General features: G+C 38.4%; 1 protein-coding gene across 1 annotated transcript in view; it reads left to right on the top strand.

Annotated features, from left to right (window-relative positions):
* LOC118379562 (sperm-associated antigen 1A-like) overlaps window positions 1-22,052 on the top strand; it is a 45,173-nt gene extending 23,121 nt beyond the window's left edge. Inside the window, exons 9-12 of the mRNA XM_052512896.1 lie at window positions 12,581-12,707; window positions 12,880-13,038; window positions 17,579-17,986; window positions 21,638-22,052. Of these exons, the coding sequence (XP_052368856.1) occupies window positions 12,581-12,707; window positions 12,880-13,038; window positions 17,579-17,986; window positions 21,638-21,763 (820 nt within the window). The 3' untranslated portion in view covers window positions 21,764-22,052. The remainder of the gene's footprint in view (window positions 1-12,580; window positions 12,708-12,879; window positions 13,039-17,578; window positions 17,987-21,637) is intronic.
* Window positions 22,053-23,475: the final 1,423 nt, after the last annotated feature.

Consider the following 23,475-nt stretch of genomic DNA (forward strand, 5'->3'; position numbering starts at 1 on the left):
AGACACTATAATACTGTTGTGTTACATTCTGCCTCCATAGAGACACTATAATACTGTTGTATTACATTCTGCCTCCATAGAGACACTATAATACTGTTGTATTACATTCTGCCTCCATAGAGACACTATAATACTGTTGTATTACATTCTGCCTCCATAGAGACACTATAATACTGTTGTGTTACATTCTGCCTCCATAGAGACACTATAATACTGTTGTGTTACATTCTGCCTCCATAGAGACACTATAATACTGTTGTATTACATTCTGCCTCCATAGAGACACTATAATACTGTTGTATTACATTCTGCCTCCATAGAGACACTATAATACTGTTGTATTACATTCTGCCTCCATAGAGACACTATAATACCATATTACATTCTGCCTCCATAGAGACACTATAATACTGTTGTATTACATTCTGCCTCCATAGAGACACTATAATACTGTTGTGTTACATTCTGCCTCCATAGAGACACTATAATACTGTTGTGTTACATTCTGCCTCCATAGAGACACTATAATACTGTTGTATTACATTCTGCCTCCATAGAGACACTATAATACTGTTGTGTTACATTCTGCCTCCATAGAGACACTATAATACTGTTGTATTACATTCTGCCTCCATAGAGACACTATAATACTGTTGTATTACATTCTGCCTCCATAGAGACACTATAATACTGTTGTATTACATTCTGCCTCCATAGAGACACTATAATACTGTTGTATTACATTCTGCCTCCATAGAGACACTATAATACCATATTACATTCTGCCTCCATAGAGACACTATAATACTGTTGTATTACATTCTGCCTCCATAGAGACACTATAATACTGTTGTATTACATTCTGCCTCCATAGAGACACTATAATACCATATTACATTCTACCTCCATTGAGACACTATAATACCATATTACATTCTGCCTCCATAGAGACACTATAATACTGTATTACATTCTGCCTCCATAGAGACACTATAATACTGTTGTGTTACATTCTGCCTCCATAGAGACACTATAATACTGTTGTATTACATTCTGCCTCCATAGAGACACTATAATACTGTTGTATTACATTCTGCCTCCATAGAGACACTATAATACTGTTGTATTACATTCTGCCTCCATAGAGACACTATAATACTGTTGTATTACATTCTGCCTCCATAGAGACACTATAATACTGTTGTATTACATTCTGCCTCCATAGAGACACTATAATACTGTTGTATTACATTCTGCCTCCATAGAGACACTATAATACTGTTGTATTACATTCTGCCTCCATAGAGACACTATAATACCATATTACATTCTGCCTCCATAGAGACACTATAATACCATATTACATTCTGCCTCCATAGAGACACTATAATACCATATTACATTCTGCCTCCATAGAGACACTATAATACTGTTGTATTACATTCTGCCTCCATAGAGACACTATAATACTGTTGTATTACATTCTGCCTCCATAGAGACACTATAATACTGTTGTGTTACATTCTGCCTCCATAGAGACACTATAATACTGTTGTATTACATTCTGCCTCCATAGAGACACTATAATACTGTTGTATTACATTCTGCCTCCATAGAGACACTATAATACTGTTGTATTACATTCTGCCTCCATAGAGACACTATAATACTGTTGTATTACATTCTGCCTCCATACACTATAATACTGTTGTATTACATTCTGCCTCCATAGAGACACTATAATACTGTTGTATTACATTCTGCCTCCATAGAGACACTATAATACTGTTGTATTACATTCTGCCTCCATAGAGACACTATAATACTGTTGTATTACATTCTGCCTCCATAGAGACACTATAATACTGTTGTATTACATTCTGCCTCCATAGAGACACTATAATACTGTTGTATTACATTCTGCCTCCATAGAGACACTATAATACTGTTGTATTACATTCTGCCTCCATAGAGACACTATAATACTGTTGTATTACATTCTGCCTCCATAGAGACACTATAATACTGTTGTATTACATTCTGCCTCCATAGAGACACTATAATACTGTTGTATTACATTCTGCCTCCATAGAGACACTATAATACTGTTGTATTACATTCTGCCTCCATAGAGACACTATAATACTGTTGTATTACATTCTGCCTCCATAGAGACACTATAATACTGTTGTATTACATTCTGCCTCCATAGAGACACTATAATACCATATTACATTCTGCCTCCATAGAGACACTATAATACTGTTGTATTACATTCTGCCTCCATAGAGACACTATAATACTGTTGTATTACATTCTGCCTCCATAGAGACACTATAATACTGTTGTATTACATTCTGCCTCCATAGAGACACTATAATACTGTTGTATTACATTCTGCCTCCATAGAGACACTATAATACTGTTGTATTACATTCTGCCTCCATAGAGACACTATAATACTGTTGTATTACATTCTGCCTCCATAGAGACACTATAATACTGTTGTATTACATTCTGCCTCCATAGAGATACTATAATACTGTTGTATTACATTCTGCCTCCATAGAGACACTATAATACTGTTGTGTTACATTCTGCCTCCATAGAGACACTATAATACCATATTACATTCTGCCTCCATAGAGACACTATAATACTGTTGTATTACATTCTGCCTCCATAGAGACACTATAATACTGTTGTATTACATTCTGCCTCCATAGAGACACTATAATACTGTTGTATTACATTCTGCCTCCATAGAGACACTATAATACTGTTGTATTACATTCTGCCTCCATAGAGACACTATAATACTGTTGTATTACATTCTGCCTCCATAGAGACACTATAATACTGTTGTGTTACATTCTGCCTCCATAGAGACACTATAATACCATATTACATTCTGCCTCCATAGAGACACTATAATACTGTTGTATTACATTCTGCCTCCATAGAGACACTATAATACTGTTGTGTTACATTCTGCCTCCATAGAGACACTATAATACCATATTACATTCTACCTCCATTGAGACACTATAATACCATATTACATTCTGCCTCCATAGAGACACTATAATACTGTTGTATTACATTCTGCCTCCATAGAGACACTATAATACTGTTGTATTACATTCTGCCTCCATAGAGACACTATAATACTGTTGTATTACATTCTGCCTCCATAGAGACACTATAATACTGTGTGTTACATTCTGCCTCCATAGAGACACTATAATACCATATTACATTCTGCCTCCATAGAGACACTATAATACTGTTGTATTACATTCTGCCTCCATAGAGACACTATAATACTGTTGTATTACATTCTGCCTCCATAGACACACTATAATACTGTTGTGTTACATTCTGCCTCCATAGAGACACTATAATACTGTTGTATTACATTCTGCCTCCATAGAGACACTATAATACTGTTGTATTACATTCTGCCTCCATAGAGACACTATAATACTGTTGTATTACATTCTGCCTCCATAGAGACACTATAATACTGTTGTATTACATTCTGCCTCCATAGAGACACACTATAATACTGTTGTGTTACATTCTGCCTCCATAGAGACACTATAATACCATATTACATTCTACCTCCATTGAGACACTATAATACCATATTACATTCTGCCTCCATAGAGACACTATAATACTGTTGTATTACATTCTGCCTCCATAGAGACACTATAATACTGTTGTATTACATTCTGCCTCCATAGAGACACTATAATACTGTTGTATTACATTCTGCCTCCATAGAGACACTATAATACTGGTGTGTTACATTCTGCCTCCATAGAGACACTATAATACCATATTACATTCTGCCTCCATTGAGACACTATAATACCATATTACATTCTGCCTCCATAGAGACACTATAATACTGTTGTGTTACATTCTGCCTCCATAGAGACACTATAATACTGTTGTATTACATTCTGCCTCCATAGAGAAACTATAATACTGTTGTGTTACATTCTGCCTCCATAGAGACACTATAATACCATATTACATTCTGCCTCCATTGAGACACTATAATACCATATTACATTCTGCCTCCATAGAGACACACTATAATACTGTTGTGTTACATTCTGCCTCCATAGAGACACTATAATACTGTTGTATTACATTCTGCCTCCATAGAGACACTATAATACTGTTGTATTACATTCTGCCTCCATAGAGACACTATAATACTGTTGTATTACATTCTGCCTCCATAGAGACACTATAATACCATGTTACATTCTGCCTCCATAGAGACACTATAATACTGTTGTATTACATTCTGCCTCCATAGAGATACTATAATACTGTTGTATTACATTCTGCCTCCATAGAGACACTATAATACTGTTGTATTACATTCTGCCTCCATAGAGATACTATAATACTGTTGTATTACATTCTGCCTCCATAGAGACACTATAATACTGTTGTATTACATTCTGCCTCCATAGAGACACTATAATACTGTTGTATTACATTCTGCCTCCATAGAGACACTATAATACTGTTGTATTACATTCTGCCTCCATAGAGACACTATAATACTGTTGTGTTACATTCTGCCTCCATAGAGACACTATAATACCATATTACATTCTGCCTCCATAGAGACACTATAATACCATATTACATTCTGCCTCCATAGAGACACTATAATACTGTTGTATTACATTCTGCCTCCATAGAGACACTATAATACTGTTGTATTACATTCTGCCTCCATAGAGACACTATAATACTGTTGTATTACATTCTGCCTCCATAGAGACACTATAATACTGTTGTATTACATTCTGCCTCCATAGAGACACTATAATACTGGTGTGTTACATTCTGCCTCCATAGAGACACTATAATACCATATTACATTCTGCCTCCATTGAGACACTATAATACCATATTACATTCTGCCTCCATAGAGACACTATAATACTGTTGTATTACATTCTGCCTCCATAGAGACACTATAATACTGTTGTGTTACATTCTGCCTCCATAGAGACACTATAATACTGTTGTATTACATTCTGCCTCCATAGAGACACTATAATACTGTTGTATTACATTCTGCCTCCATAGAGACACTATAATACTGTTGTGTTACATTCTGCCTCCATAGAGACACTATAATACCATATTACATTCTGCCTCCATAGAGACACTATAATACTGTTGTATTACATTCTGCCTCCATAGAGACACTATAATACTGTTGTATTACATTCTGCCTCCATAGAGACACTATAATACTGTTGTATTACATTCTGCCTCCATAGAGACACTATAATACTGTTGTATTACATTCTGCCTCCATAGAGACACTATAATACTGTTGTGTTACATTCTGCCTCCATAGAGACACTATAATACTGTTGTATTACATTCTGCCTCCATAGAGACACACTATAATACTGTTGTATTACATTCTGCCTCCATAGAGACACTATAATACCATGTTACATTCTGCCTCCATAGAGACACTATAATACCATATTACATTCTGCCTCCATAGAGACACTATAATACTGTTGTATTACATTCTGCCTCCATAGAGACACTATAATACTGTTGTATTACATTCTGCCTCCATAGAGACACTATAATACCATGTTACATTCTGCCTCCATAGAGACACTATAATACCATATTACATTCTGCCTCCATAGAGACACTATAATACTGTTGTATTACATTCTGCCTCCATAGAGACACTATAATACTGTTGTATTACATTCTGCCTCCATAGAGACACTATAATACTGTTGTATTACATTCTGCCTCCATAGAGACACTATAATACTGTTGTATTACATTCTGCCTCCATAGAGACACTATAATACTGGTGTGTTACATTCTGCCTCCATAGAGACACTATAATACCATATTACATTCTGCCTCCATTGAGACACTATAATACCATATTACATTCTGCCTCCATAGAGACACTATAATACTGTTGTATTACATTCTGCCTCCATAGAGACACTATAATACTGTTGTGTTACATTCTGCCTCCATTGAGACACTATAATACTGTTGTATTACATTCTGCCTCCATAGAGACACTATAATACTGTTGTATTACATTCTGCCTCCATAGAGACACTATAATACTGTTGTATTACATTCTGCCTCCATAGAGACACTATAATACCATATTACATTCTGCCTCCATAGAGACACTATAATACTGTTGTATTACATTCTGCCTCCATAGAGACACTATAATACTGTTGTATTACATTCTGCCTCCATAGAGACACTATAATACTGTTGTATTACATTCTGCCTCCATAGAGACACTATAATACTGTTGTGTTACATTCTGCCTCCATAGAGACACTATAATACCATATTACATTCTGCCTCCATAGAGACACTATAATACCATATTACATTCTGCCTCCATAGAGACACTATAATACTGTTGTATTACATTCTGCCTCCATAGAGACACACTATAATACTGTTGTGTTACATTCTGCCTCCATAGAGACACTATAATACCATATTACATTCTACCTCCATTGAGACACTATAATACCATATTACATTCTGCCTCCATAGAGACACTATAATACTGTTGTATTACATTCTGCCTCCATAGAGACACTATAATACCATATTACATTCTGCCTCCATAGAGATACTATAATACTGTTGTATTACATTCTGCCTCCATAGAGACACTATAATACTGTTGTATTACATTCTGCCTCCATAGAGACACACTATAATACTGTTGTATTACATTCTGCCTCCATAGAGACACTATAATACTGTTGTATTACATTCTGCCTCCATAGAGACACTATAATACTGGTGTGTTACATTCTGCCTCCATAGAGACACTATAATACCATATTACATTCTGCCTCCATTGAGACACTATAATACCATATTACATTCTGCCTCCATAGAGACACTATAATACTGTTGTATTACATTCTGCCTCCATAGAGACACTATAATACTGTTGTGTTACATTCTGCCTCCATAGAGACACTATAATACTGTTGTATTACATTCTGCCTCCATAGAGACACTATAATACTGTTGTATTACATTCTGCCTCCATAGAGACACTATAATACCATATTACATTCTGCCTCCATAGAGACACTATAATACTGTTGTATTACATTCTGCCTCCATAGAGACACTATAATACTGTTGTATTACATTCTGCCTCCATAGAGACACTATAATACTGTTGTGTTACATTCTGCCTCCATAGAGACACTATAATACCATATTACATTCTGCCTCCATAGAGACACTATAATACTGTTGTATTACATTCTGCCTCCATAGAGACACTATAATACTGTTGTGTTACATTCTGCCTCCATAGAGACACTATAATACTGTTGTATTACATTCTGCCTCCATAGAGACACTATAATACTGTTGTATTACATTCTGCCTCCATAGAGACACTATAATACTGTTGTGTTACATTCTGCCTCCATAGAGACACTATAATACCATATTACATTCTGCCTCCATAGAGACACTATAATACTGTTGTATTACATTCTGCCTCCATAGAGACACTATAATACTGTTGTATTACATTCTGCCTCCATAGAGACACTATAATACTGTTGTATTACATTCTGCCTCCATAGAGACACTATAATACCATATTACATTCTGCCTCCATAGAGACACTATAATACTGTTGTATTACATTCTGCCTCCATAGAGACACTATAATACTGTTGTGTTACATTCTGCCTCCATAGAGACACTATAATACTGTTGTATTACATTCTGCCTCCATAGAGACACTATAATACTGTTGTATTACATTCTGCCTCCATAGAGACACTATAATACTGTTGTGTTACATTCTGCCTCCATAGAGACACTATACTACCATATTACATTCTGCCTCCATAGAGACACTATAATACTGTTGTATTACATTCTGCCTCCATAGAGATACTATAATACTGTTGTGTTACATTCTGCCTCCATAGAGACACTATAATACTGTTGTATTACATTCTGCCTCCATAGAGACACTATAATACTGTTGTATTACATTCTGCCTCCATAGAGACACTATAATACTGTTGTATTACATTCTGCCTCCATAGAGATACTATAATACCATATTACATTCTGCCTCCATAGAGACACTATAATACCATATTACATTCTGCCTCCATAGAGACACTATAATACCATATTACATTCTGCCTCCATAGAGACATTATAATACTGTTGTATTACATTCTGCCTCCATAGAGACACTATAATACTGTTGCATTACATTCTGCCTCCATAGAGACACTATAATACTGTTGTATTACATTCTGCCTCCATAGAGACACTATAATACTGTTGTATTACATTCTGCCTCCATAGAGACACTAATACTGTTGTGTTACATTCTGCCTCCATAGAGACACTATAATACCATATTACATTCTGCCTCCATTGAGACACTATAATGCCATATTACATTCTGCCTCCATAGAGACACTATAATACCATATTACATTCTGCCTCCATAGAGACACTATAATACTGTTGTATTACATTCTGCCTCCATAGAGATACTATAATACTGTTGTATTACATTCTGCCTCCATAGAGATACTATAATACTGTTGTGTTACATTCTGCCTCCATAGAGACACTATAATACTGTTGTATTACATTCTGCCTCCATAGAGACACTATAATACTGTTGTATTACATTCTGCCTCCATAGAGACACTATAATACTGTTGTATTACATTCTGCCTCCATAGAGACACTATAATACTGTTGTATTACATTCTGCCTCCATAGAGACACTATAATACTGTTGTATTACATTCTGCCTCCATACACTATAATACTGTTGTATTACATTCTGCCTCCATAGAGACACTATAATACTGTTGTATTACATTCTGCCTCCATAGAGACACTATAATACTGTTGTATTACATTCTGCCTCCATAGAGACACTATAATACTGTTGTATTACATTCTGCCTCCATAGAGACACTATAATACTGTTGTATTACATTCTGCCTCCATAGAGACACTATAATACTGTTGTATTACATTCTGCCTCCATAGAGACACTATAATACTGTTGTATTACATTCTGCCTCCATAGAGACACTATAATACTGTTGTATTACATTCTGCCTCCATAGAGACACTATAATACTGTTGTATTACATTCTGCCTCCATAGAGACACTATAATACTGTTGTATTACATTCTGCCTCCATAGAGACACTATAATACTGTTGTATTACATTCTGCCTCCATAGAGACACTATAATACTGTTGTATTACATTCTGCCTCCATAGAGACACTATAATACTGTTGTATTACATTCTGCCTCCATAGAGACACACTATAATACTGTTGACACTATAATACTGTTGTATTACATTCTGCCTCCATAGAGACACTATAATACTGTTGTATTACATTCTGCCTCCATAGAGACACTATAATACTGTTGTATTACATTCTGCCTCCATAGAGACACTATAATACTGTTGTATTACATTCTGCCTCCATAGAGACACTATAATACTGTTGTGTTACATTCTGCCTCCATAGAGACACTATAATACTGTTGTATTACATTCTGCCTCCATAGAGACACTATAATACTGTTGTATTACATTCTGCCTCCATAGAGACACTATAATACTGTTGTGTTACATTCTGCCTCCATAGAGACACTATAATACTGTTGTATTACATTCTGCCTCCATAGAGACACTATAATACCATATTACATTCTGCCTCCATAGAGACACTATAATACCATATTACATTCTGCCTCCATAGAGACACTATAATACTGTTGTTACATACTCTGCCTCCATAGAGACACTATAATACTGTTGTGTTACATTCTGCCTCCATAGAGACACTATAATACCATATTACATTCTGCCTCCATAGAGACACTATAATACTGTTGTATTACATTCTGCCTCCATAGAGACACTATAATACTGTTGTATTACATTCTGCCTCCATAGAGACACTATAATACTGTTGTATTACATTCTGCCTCCATAGAGACACTATAATACTGTTGTATTACATTCTGCCTCCATAGAGACACTATAATACTGTTGTATTACATTCTGCCTCCATAGAGACACTATAATACCATATTACATTCTGCCTCCATAGAGACACTATAATACTGTATTACATTCTGCCTCCATAGAGACACTATAATACTGTATTACATTCTGCCTCCATAGAGACACTATAATACCATATTACATTCTGCCTCCATAGAGACACTATAATACCATATTACATTCTGCCTCCATAGAGACACTATAATACTGTTGTATTACATTCTGCCTCCATAGAGACACTATAATACTGTTGTATTACATTCTGCCTCCATAGAGACACTATAATACTGTTGTATTACATTCTGCCTCCATAGAGACACTATAATACCATATTACATTCTGCCTCCATAGAGACACTATAATACCATATTACATTCTGCCTCCATAGAGACACTATAATACTGTTGTGTTACATTCTGCCTCCATAGAGACACTATAATACTGTTGTATTACATTCTGCCTCCATAGAGACACTATAATACTGTTGTATTACATTCTGCCTCCATAGAGACACTATAATACTGTTGTGTTACATTCTGCCTCCATAGAGACACTATAATACCATATTACATTCTGCCTCCATAGAGACACTATAATACTGTTGTATTACATTCTGCCTCCATAGAGACACTATAATACTGTTGTATTACATTCTGCCTCCATAGAGACACTATAATACTGTTGTATTACATTCTGCCTCCATAGAGACACTATAATACTGTTGTATTACATTCTGCCTCCATAGAGACACTATAATACTGTTGTATTACATTCTGCCTCCATAGAGACACTATAATACTGTTGTATTACATTCTGCCTCCATAGAGACACTATAATACTGTTGTATTACATTCTGCCTCCATAGAGACACTATAATACTGTTGTATTACATTCTGCCTCCATAGAGACACTATAATACCATATTACATTCTGCCTCCATAGAGACACTATAATACTGTTGTATTACATTCTGCCTCCATAGAGACACTATAATACTGTTGTATTACATTCTGCCTCCATAGAGACACTATAATACTGTTGTATTACATTCTGCCTCCATAGAGACACTATAATACCATATTACTGTTGTATTACATTCTGCCTCCATAGAGACACTATAATACCATATTACATTCTGCCTCCATAGAGACACTATAATACTGTTGTATTACATTCTGCCTCCATAGAGACACTATAATACTGTTGTATTACATTCTGCCTCCATAGAGACACTATAATACTGTTGTATTACATTCTGCCTCCCATAGAGACACTATAATACTGTTGTATTACATTCTGCCTCCATAGAGACACTATAATACTGTTGTGTTACATTCTGCCTCCATAGAGACACTATAATACCATATTACATTCTGCCTCCATAGAGACACTATAATACCATATTACATTCTGCCTCCATAGAGACACTATAATACTGTTGTATTACATTCTGCCTCCATAGAGACTATAATACTATAATTCTGCCTCCACTAGAGACACTATAATGTATTACATTCTGCCTCCATAGAGACACTATAATACTGTTGTATTACATTCTGCCTCCATAGAGACACTATAATACTGTTGTATTACATTCTGCCTCCATAGAGACACTATAATACTGTTGTATTACATTATTACATTCTGCCTCCATAGAGACACTATAATACTGTTGTATTACATTCTGCCTCCATAGAGACACTATAATACTGTTGTATTACATTCTGCCTCCATAGAGACACTATAATACTGTTGTGTTACATTCTGCCTCCATAGAGACACTATAATACTGTTGTATTACATTCTGCCTCCATAGAGACACTATAATACTGTTGTGTTACATTCTGCCTCCATAGAGACACTATAATACTGTTGTGTTACATTCTGCCTCCATAGAGACACTATAATACTGTTGTATTACATTCTGCCTCCATAGAGACACTATAATACTGTTGTATTACATTCTGCCTCCATAGAGACACTATAATACTGTTGTATTACATTCTGCCTCCATAGAGACACTATAATACTGTTGTATTACATTCTGCCTCCATAGAGACACTATAATACTGTTGTGTTACATTCTGCCTCCATAGAGACACTATAATACTGTTGTATTACATTCTGCCTCCATAGAGACACTATAATACCATATTACATTCTGCCTCCATAGAGACACTATAATACTGTTGTGTTACATTCTGCCTCCATAGAGACACTATAATACTGTTGTATTACATTCTGCCTCCATAGAGACACTATAATACTGTTGTATTACATTCTGCCTCCATAGAGACACTATAATACTGTTGTATTACATTCTGCCTCCATAGAGACACTATAATACTGTTGTATTACATTCTACCTCCATAGAGACACACTATAATACTGTTGTATTACATTCTGTCCTTAGAGCGCTGTGCTTCCTGAAGCTAGATATGTTTGCTGAAGCCAAGCAGGACTGCGACTCTGCCCTGAGGCTGGAGCCAGCCAATAAGAAGGCCTTCTACAGACGGGCCATGGCCAATAAAGGCCTCAAGGTAAAGGGACAGGTTTTAGGAGTTCACACGACTAGTTTGCGGGTTTGGCCCAATCTGGGTTGACTACTTTTGTAGACAGGTATTGAAACGACCACCTGGTCTCTTCCTCATCCTCTTCCTCCACATATATATATATATGTGTGTGTGTGTGTGTGTGTGCCCCCATCCCCAGGACTACCTGGCGTGCAGCTCTGACCTACAGGAGGTGCTACAGCAGGATCCCAACGTAGCGGAGGCTGAGAAGGAGCTGGAGGAGGTCACGCTGCTGCTCAGACAGAGTCTGGCCCGGGGATCACCTAGCAACCCCAGGAGGACTGTACCCATCACTGAGGTAGAATATACTAGGCATTAATATATACACTATACTACACATTAATATATACACTATACTACCATACCCATCACTGATATAATATACTACACATTAATATATACACTATACTACCATACCCATCACTGAGGTAGAATATACTACACATTAATATATACACACTATACTACACATGAATATATACACTATACTACACATTAATATATACACTATACTACACATTAATATATACACTATACTACCATACCCATCACTGAGGTAGAATATACGACACATTAATATATACACACTATACTACACATTAATATATACACTATACTACACATTAATATATACACTATACTACACATGAATATATACACTATACTACACATTAATATATACACTATACTACACATTAATATATACACTATACTACACATTAATATATACAGTATACTACACATTAATATATACACTATACTACACATTAATATATACACTATACTACACATTAATATATACACTATACTACACATTAATATATACACTATACTACACATTAATATATACACTATACTACACATTAATATATACACTATACTACCATACCCATCACTGAGGTAGAATATACTACACATTAATATATACACTATACTACACATTAATATATACACTATACTACACATTAATATATACACTATACTACACATTAATATATACACTATACTACACATTAATATATACACTATACTACACATTAATATATACACTATACTACACATTAATATATACACTATACACATTAATATATACACTATACTACACATTAATATATACACTATACTACACATTAATATATACACTATACTACACATGAATATATACACTATACTACACATTAATATATACACTATACTACACATTAATATATACACTATACTACACATTAATATATACACTATACTACACATTAATATATACACTATACTACACATTAATATATACACATTATATACACTATACATTAATATATACACTATACTACATTAATATATACTATACTACACATTAATATATACACTATATACACATTAATATATACACTATACTATACATTAATATATACACTATACTACACATTAATATATACATATACACATTAATATATACACTATACTACACATTAATATATACACTATACTACACATTAACACATTAATATATACACTATACTACACATTAATATATACACTATATACATTAATATATACACTATACTACACATTAATATATACACTATACTACACATTAATATATACACTATACTACACATTAATATATACACTATACTACACATACCCATAATACATACATTAATATATACACTATACTACACATTAATATATACACTATACTACACATTAATATATACACTATACACATTATTATATACACTATACTAATAATATACACAGTATACTACACATTAATATAGACAGTATACTACACATTAATATATACACTATACTACATTAATATATACACTATACTACACATTAATATATACACTATACTACACATTAATATATACACTATACTACACATTAATATATACACTATACTATTAATATATACACTATGCTACATATTCATATATACACTATGCTACACATTAATATATACACTATACTAGACATGAATATATACAGTATACTACACATGAATATATATACAGTATACTACACATGAATATATATACAGTATACTACACATGAATACATACACATTAATATATAAACTATACTACACATTAATACATACACATTAATATATGCACTATACTATACATTCATATACATTAATATATACACTATACTATACATTAATATATACACTATACTACACATTAATATATACACTATACTACCATACTATCACTGGAGGAGGACTGGACCCATCACTGAGGTACCGTAGCTAGCCAACACTTGTTCTACACCTTGGGCCAGTTCTCTCGACCCAGACATAGTTACAGTGCAAAGTCCTGTACAGGAATGAGATTCAACAACGGCCAAGTAAAAAACAAAGGAAACAGCTAATGTAATAATGGGTAAGGAAACAGCTAATGTAATAATGGGGAAGGACACAGCTAATGTAATAATGGGTTAAGACACAGCTAATGTAATAATGGGGAAGGACACAGCTAATGTAATAATGGGTTAAGACACAGCTAATGTAATAATGGGTTAAGACACAGCTAATGTAATAATGGGGAAGGACACAGCTAATGTAATAATGGGGAAGGACACAGCTAATGTAATAATGGGGAAGGACACAGCTAATGTAATAATGGGTTAAGACACAGCTAATGTAATAATGGGGAAGGACACAGCTAATGTAATAATGGGGAAGGACACAGCTAATGTAATAATGGGGAAGGACACAGCTAATGTAATAATGGGGAAGGACACAGCTAATGTAATAATGGGGAAGGACACAGCTAATGTAATAATGGGTTAAGACACAGCTAATGTAATAATGGGTAAGGACACAGCTAATGTAATAATGGGGAAGGACACAGCTAATGTAATAATGGGGAAGGACACAGCTAATGTAATAATGGGGAAGGACACAGCTAATGTAATAATGGGGAAGGACACAGCTAATGTAATAATGGGGAAGGACACAGCTAATGTAATAATGGGGAAGGACACAGCTAATGTAATAATGGGGAAGGACACAGCTAATGTAATAATGGGGAAGGACACAGCTAATGTAATAATGGGGAAGGACACAGCTAATGTAATAATGGGGAAGGACACAGCTAATGTAATAATGGGGAAGGACACAGCTAATGTAATAATGGGGAAGGACACAGCTAATGTAATAATGGGGAAGGACACAGCTAATGTAATAATGGGGAAGGACACAGCTAATGTAATAATGGGGAAGGACACAGCTAATGTAATCATGGGGAAGGACACAGCTAATGTAATAATGGGGAAGGACACAGCTAATGTAATAATGGGGAAGGACACAGCTAATGTAATAATGGGGAAGGACACAGCTAATGTAATAATGGGGAAGGACACAGCTAATGTAATAATGGGGAAGGACACAGCTAATGTAATAATGGGAAGGACACAGCTAATGTAATAATGGGGAAGGACACAGCTAATGTAATAATGGGGAAGGACACAGCTAATGTAATAATGGGGAAGGACACAGCTAATGTAATAATGGGGAAGGACACAGCTAATGTAATAATGGGGAAGGACACAGCTAATGTAATAATGGGGAAGGACACAGCTAATGTAATAATGGGGAAGGACACAGCTAATGTAATAATGGGGAAGGACACAGCTAATGTAATAATGGGGAAGGACACAGCTAATGTAATAATGGGGAAGGACACAGCTAATGTAATAATGGGGAAGGACACAGCTAATGTAATAATGGGGAAGGACACAGCTAATGTAATAATGGGGAAGGACACAGCTAATGTAATAATGGGGAAGGACACAGCTAATGTAATAATGGGTAAGGACACAGCTAATGTAATAATGGGAAGGACACAGATAATGTAATAATGGGAAGGGCACAGCTAATGTAATAATGGGGTAAGACACAGCTAATGTAATAATGGGGAAGGACACAGCTAATGTAACAATGGGGAAGGACACAGCTAATGTAATAATGGGGATGACACAGATAATGTAATAATGGGGAAGGACACAGCTAATGTAACAATGGGGAAGGACACAGACTAATGTAATAATGGGGAAGGACACAGCTAATGTAATAATGGAGGTTAAAGCTAATGTAATAATGGGAAGGACACAGCTAATGTAATAATGGGGAAGGGGTAATAATGGGAAGGACACAGCTAATGTAATAATGGGGAAGGACACAGCTAATGTAATAATGGGGAAGGACACAGCTAATGTAATAATGGGAAGGACACAGCTAATGTAATAATGGGGAAGGACACAGCTAATGTAATAATGACCTCGTCTAAGACACAGCTAATGTGGGGAAGGACACAGCTAATGTAACAATGGGGAAGGACACAGCTAATGTAATAATGGGGAAGGACACAGCTAATGTAATAATGGGGAAGGACACAGCTAATGTAATAATGGGGAAGGACACAGCTAATGTAATAATGGGTTAAGACACAGCTAATGTAATAATGAAGGACACAAGGACACAGCTAATGTAATCATGGGGAAGGACACAGCTAATGTAATAATGGGTAAGGACACAGCTAATGTAATAATGGGTTAGGACACTAGATAATGTAATAATGGTTAGGACACGGCTAATGTAATAATGGGTTAGGACACTAGATAATGTAATAATGGGGAAGAACACAGCTAATGTAATAATGGGGAAGGACACAGCTAATGTAATAATGGGGAAGGACACAGCTAATGTAATAATGGGGAAGGACACTAGATAATGTAATCATGGGGAAGGACACTAGATAATGTAATTAGGGGCCACAAAGCGGTGTCTAGATGGTCACAAGCTGTCCTCCTGTCTTCCTGTCCTCCGTCAGGTTGAGGGGACTGAGGACGAAGACCGTCAGGCTGCAGAGCCAGACAGGACCAGAGCAGCAGAATCATCAACAACATCCACGTCAACCCCAGGCCCAGCAGAGAACCACTGTGGAGGAGGAGGAAGAGGAGGAGAGGAGGAGGAGGCAATAACCATCAACCTCCAGCCCTCGAACGCCTATGAGTTCAACCAGTCCCTGAACGCAGCGCGGGCCCAGTCCAACCTCCCAGCCTGTGCTGAGCTGCTGAGCCGTGTTCCCCCCGAGACTCTGCCCGTCTACCTCAGTAATCAGCTGGATGGACACACAGTCAGCTTCATTATGCAGAGCCTGGACACACAGCTCCTACAGAAGGACCCTGACCTCGTCTACCAGCACCTCAGCCATCTACACACTGCTGACAGGTTCTCGGTACGATCTAGAAGCTTCACCTTGGCCGACCATTCAAAACGAACCACAATGAACCAACGTCGCGCTGCTCCTTGTCTTTTACAAGTCTTCACATGTAAATGTGATCTGGAAGTCTGGAAAATGTCTTTTATAAGTCAAGTGCAGTGAGATGATGGTGCTTTGTGGTTCGTTTTGAATCCCAGAATGAATGTATTTTTCAGTGTTTTGGATCTTTTTATTTAGCTAAACTAGACAGTCTGTTGTCAGGTTGTAGTGCTGACCACTGTGTGTCTCTACTGACCACTGTGTGTCTCTACTGACCACTGTGTGTCTGTGTCTCTACTGACCACTGTGTGTCTCTACTGACCACTGTGTCCACTGTGTGTCTCTGACCACTGACTGTTGTCAGGTTGTAGTACTGACCACTGTGTGTCTCTACTGACCACTGTGTGTCTCTACTGACCACTGTGTGTCTCTACTGACCACTGTGTGTCTCTACTGACCACTGTGTGTCTCTACTGACCACTGTGTGTCTCTACTGTTGTCAGGTTGTAGTACTGACCACTGTGTGTCTCTACTGACCACTGTGTGTCTCTACTGACCACTGTGTGTCTCTACTGACCACTGTGTGTCTCTACTGACCACTGTGTGTCTCTACTGACCACTGTGTGTCTCTCTCTACTGACCACTGTGTGTCTCTACTGTGTGTCTCTACTGACCACTGTGTGTCTCTACTGTGTGTCTCTACTGACCACTGTGTGTCTCTACTGACCACTGTGTGTCTCTACTGTTGTCAGGTTGTAGTACTGACCACTGTGTGTCTCTACTGACCACTGTGTGTCTCTACTGACCACTGTGTGTCTCTACTGACCACTGTGTGTCTCTACTGACCACTGTGTGTCTCTGCTGACCACTGTGTGTCTCTACTGACCACTGTGTGTCTCTACTGACCACTGTGTGTCTCTACTGACCACTGTGTGTCTCTACTGACCACTGTGTGTCTCTACTGACCACTGTGTGTCTCTACTGACCACTGTGTGTCTCTACTGACCACTGTGTGTCTCTGCTGACCACTGTGTGTCTCTACTGACCACTGTGTGTCTCTACTGACCACTGTGTGTCTCTACTGACCACTGTGTGTCTCTACTGACCACTGTGTGTCTCTACTGTTGTCAGGTTACTGTGTGCTGACCACTGTGTGTCTCTACTGACCACTGTGTGTCTCTACTGTTGTCAGGTTGTAGTACTGACCACTGTGTGTCTCTACTGACCACTGTGTGTCTCTACTGTTGTCAGGTTGTACTACTGACCACTGTGTGTCTCTACTGACCACTGTGTGTCTCTACTGACCACTGTGTGTCTCTACTGACCACTGTGTGTCTCTACTGACCACTGTGTGTCTCTACTGACCACTGTGTGTCTCTACTGACCACTGTGTGTCTCTACTGACCACTGTGTGTCTCTACTGACCACTGTGTGTCTCTACTGACCACTGTGTGTCTCTACTGACCACTGTGTGTCTCTACTGACCACTGTGTGTCTCTACTGACCACTGTGTGTCTACTGACTACTGTGTGTCTCTACTGACCACTGTGTGTCTCTACTGACCACTGTGTGTCTCTACTGACCACTGTGTGTCTCTACTGACCACTGTGTGTCTCTACTGACCACTGTGTGTCTCTACTGACCACTGTGTGTAACCTCTTGTCAGGTTGTAGTACTGACCACTGTGTGTCTCTACTGACCACTGTGTGTCTCTACTGACCACTGTGTGTCTCTACTGACCACTGTGTGTCTCTACTGACCACTGTGTGTCTCTACTGACCACTGTGTGTCTCTACTGTTGTCAGGTTGTAGTACTGACCACTGTGTGTCTCTACTGACCACTGTGTGTCTCTACTGTTGTCAGGTTGTAGTGCTGACCACTGTGTGTCTCTACTGACCACTGTGTGTCTCTACTGACCTGACCACTGTGTGTCTCTACTGACCACTGTGTGTCTCTACTGACCACTGTGTGTCTCTACTGACCACTGTGTGTCTCTACTGTTGTCAGGTTGTAGTGCTGACCACTGTGTGTCTCTACTGACCACTGTGTGTCTCTACTGACCACTGTGTGTCTCTACTGACCACTGTGTGTCTCTACTGTTGTCAGGTTGTAGTGCTGACCACTGTGTGTCTCTACTGACCACTGTGTGTCTCTACTGACCACTGTGTGTCTCTACTGACCACTGTGTGTCTACTGACCACTGTGTGTCTCTACTGACCACTGTGTGTCTCTACTGACCACTGTGTGTCTCTACTGACCACTGTGTGTCTACTGACCACTGTGTGTCTCTACTGACCACTGTGTGTCTCTACTGACCACTGTGTGTCTCTACTGACCACTGTGTGTCTCTACTGACCACTGTGTGTCTCTACTGACCACTGTGTGTCTCTACTGACCACTGTGTGTCTCTACTGACCACTGTGTGTCTCTACTGTTGTCAGGTTGTAGTACTGACCACTGTGTGTCTCTACTGACCACTGTGTGTCTCTACTGACCACTGTGTGTCTCTACTGACCACTGTGTGTCTCTACTGACCACTGTGTGTCTCTACTGACCACTGACCACTGTGTGTCTCTACTGACCACTGTGTGTCTCTACTGACCACTGTGTGTCTCTACTGTTGTCAGGTTCTCTACTGACCACTGTGTGTCTCTACTGACCACTGTGTGTCTCTACTGTTGTCAGGTTGTAGTACTGACCACTGTGTGTCTCTACTGACCACTGTGTGTCTCTACTGTTGTCAGGTTGTAGTACTGACCACTGTGTGTCTCTACTGACCACTGTGTGTCTCTACTGACCACTGTGTGTCTCTACTGACCACTGTGTGTCTCTACTGACCACTGTGTGTCTCTACTGACCACTGTGTGTCTCTACTGACCACTGTGTGTCTCTACTGACCACTGTGTGTCTCTACTGTTGTCAGGTTGTGACCACTGTGTGTCTCTACTGTTGTCAGGTTGTAGTACTGACCACTGTGTGTCTCTACTGACCACTGTGTGTCTCTACTGTTGTCAGGTTGTAGTGCTGACCACTGTGTGTCTCTACTGACCACTGTGTGTCTCTACTGTTGTCAGGTTGTAGTGACTGACCACTGTGTGTCTCTACTGACCACTGTGTGTCTCTACTGTTGTCAGGTTGTAGTGCTGACCACTGTGTGTCTCTACTGACCACTGTGTGTCTCTACTGTTGTCAGGTTGTAGTACTGACCACTGTGTGTCTCTACTGACCACTGTGTGTCTCTACTGTTGTCAGGTTGTAACCTCTCCTCTCTGTGTGTTAACCTCTCGTCTCTGTGTGTTAACCTCTCTGTGTGTTAACCTCTCCTCTCTGTGTGTTAACCTCTCCTCTCTGTGTGTTAACCTCTCCTCTCTGTGTTAACCTCTCTGTGTGTTAACCTCTCTGTGTGTTAACCTCTCTGTGTGTTAACCTCTCCTCTCTGTGTGTTAACCTCTCCTCTCTGTGTGTTAACCCTCTCTGTGTGTTAATCTCTCTGTGTGTTAACCTCTCTGTGTGTTAACCTCTCTGTGTGTTAACCTCTCCTCTCTGTGTGTTAACCTCTCTGTGTGTTAACCTCTCTGTGTGTTAACCTCTCTGTGTGTTAACCTCTCGTCTCTGTGTGTTACCAGGTCGTCGTGATGCTGCTAAAGAGTGAACATGATCAGATGACTCGACTGTTTGACCGTCTGTCTGCTGTGGACAGTGATGCCTTCAGTAAGAACGATGTGCAGAACCTGGCCAACAAGTACATCTGACCTCTAACCTCTGACCCTGTCTGGCCTGCTGGAGCGCATCCCAAATCGGTCCCTATTACCGAGTGCACTATGGAGGGAATAAGGCACCATTTGGCAACGTCGCAGCAGACTTTAAATACGAGTCCAGACTGCAAATCACCTTGCGTCATAAATAACTACTCAATATTATTTTGTAGGTCAAGTCACAATTTACCCATGATACACCACGGTTTTGATGTTCTCAAACACGACCCTTCACTCTGTCCTGTGTGAAGCTCCCAACACGACGTACTGGATCTATGCAACGATGCACAACCGTCCTGTGAAGCTCCCAACAGAACGTCACTCTGTCCTGTGTGAAGCTCCCAAGAGCATACTGGACGGACCCAAACCGACCCAGAAGCTGCTGAACGTGCTCAGAGCATTACGGACCCAAACCGACCCAGAAGCTGCTGAACGTGCTCAGAGCATTACGGCCCCAAACCGACCCAGAAGATGCTGAACATGCTCAGAGCATTACGGACCCAAACCGACCCAGAAGATGCTGAACGTGCTCAGAGCATTACGGACCCAAACCGACCCAGAAGCTGCTGAACGTGCTCAGAGCATTACGGACCCAAACCGACCCAGAAGATGCTGAACGTGCTCAGAGCATTACGGCCCCAAACCGACCCGTTTATTTCTCTCGATGTAATATATCACATCTCTACCGACCTCTACTAGGCTAGGTATTTCTCTCTCTCCAAAGACCTTTTTCACCCTGATCTGTTTTAGAGTTAGTTCGACCGGCAGTATATGTTGAAATGTTGTGAACTATTTAGCTTTTAAAAAACATTAATGCATAAGGTCCAATGTTCCAAGATATCTGTCAGCATTTCCCTGCTGGGTCCGTGTTCCGCGGGCCAGGTCCATTCTCCAGCCTGCTGAACCTTTTCAAATCAGATAACAACCATAACAATGTATGACTACTTTTCCAGGCTGCTTTGACTGGCCAATAGGATGGTTGATTTGTTTCCTGGGTTTGACTGGCCAATAGGATGGTTGATTTGTTTCCTGGGTTTGACTGGCCAATAGGATGGTTGATTTGTTTCCTGGGTTTGACTGGCCAATAGGATGGTTGATTTGTTTCCTGGGTTTGACTGGCCAATAGGATGGTTGATTTGTTTCCTGGGTTTGACTGGCCAATAGGATGGTTGATTTGTTTCCTGGGTTTGACTGGCCAATAGGATGGTTGATTTGTTTCCTGGGTTTGAAATAATAATAAAAAATGTGGAAGGGACAATGAATTCCAAGCTTGGAAGACATAACGACTTGAATTGACCGGGCTAGCGTTAGCCCCAGAGGCTATTCAGAAAACAACATGTTGTGGTACAGCTTTATCATGCTGATATTAAACTAGATTAATGCATGATGCATCACATCACAATATTAACCAAGCGTATAAACGATCCAAACAGCACTATTTCCTCTGGGGTTCAAGGAGTATATTTCCTCTGGGGTTCAAGGAGTATATTTCCTCTGGGGTTCAATAAATCACAATATTAACCAAGCGTATAAACGATCCAAACAGCACTATTTCCTCTGGGGTTCAAGGAGTATATTTCCTCTGGGGTTCAAGGAGTATATTTCCTCTGGGGTTCAATAAATCACAATATTAACCAAGCGTATAAACGATCCAAACAGCACTATTTCCTCTGGGGTTCAAGGAGTATATTTCCTCTGGGGTTCAAGTA

This window comes from Oncorhynchus keta, unplaced genomic scaffold (genome assembly GCF_023373465.1).
Source record: "Oncorhynchus keta strain PuntledgeMale-10-30-2019 unplaced genomic scaffold, Oket_V2 Un_contig_9404_pilon_pilon, whole genome shotgun sequence".
NCBI classification, from domain to species: Eukaryota; Metazoa; Chordata; class Actinopteri; order Salmoniformes; family Salmonidae; genus Oncorhynchus; species Oncorhynchus keta.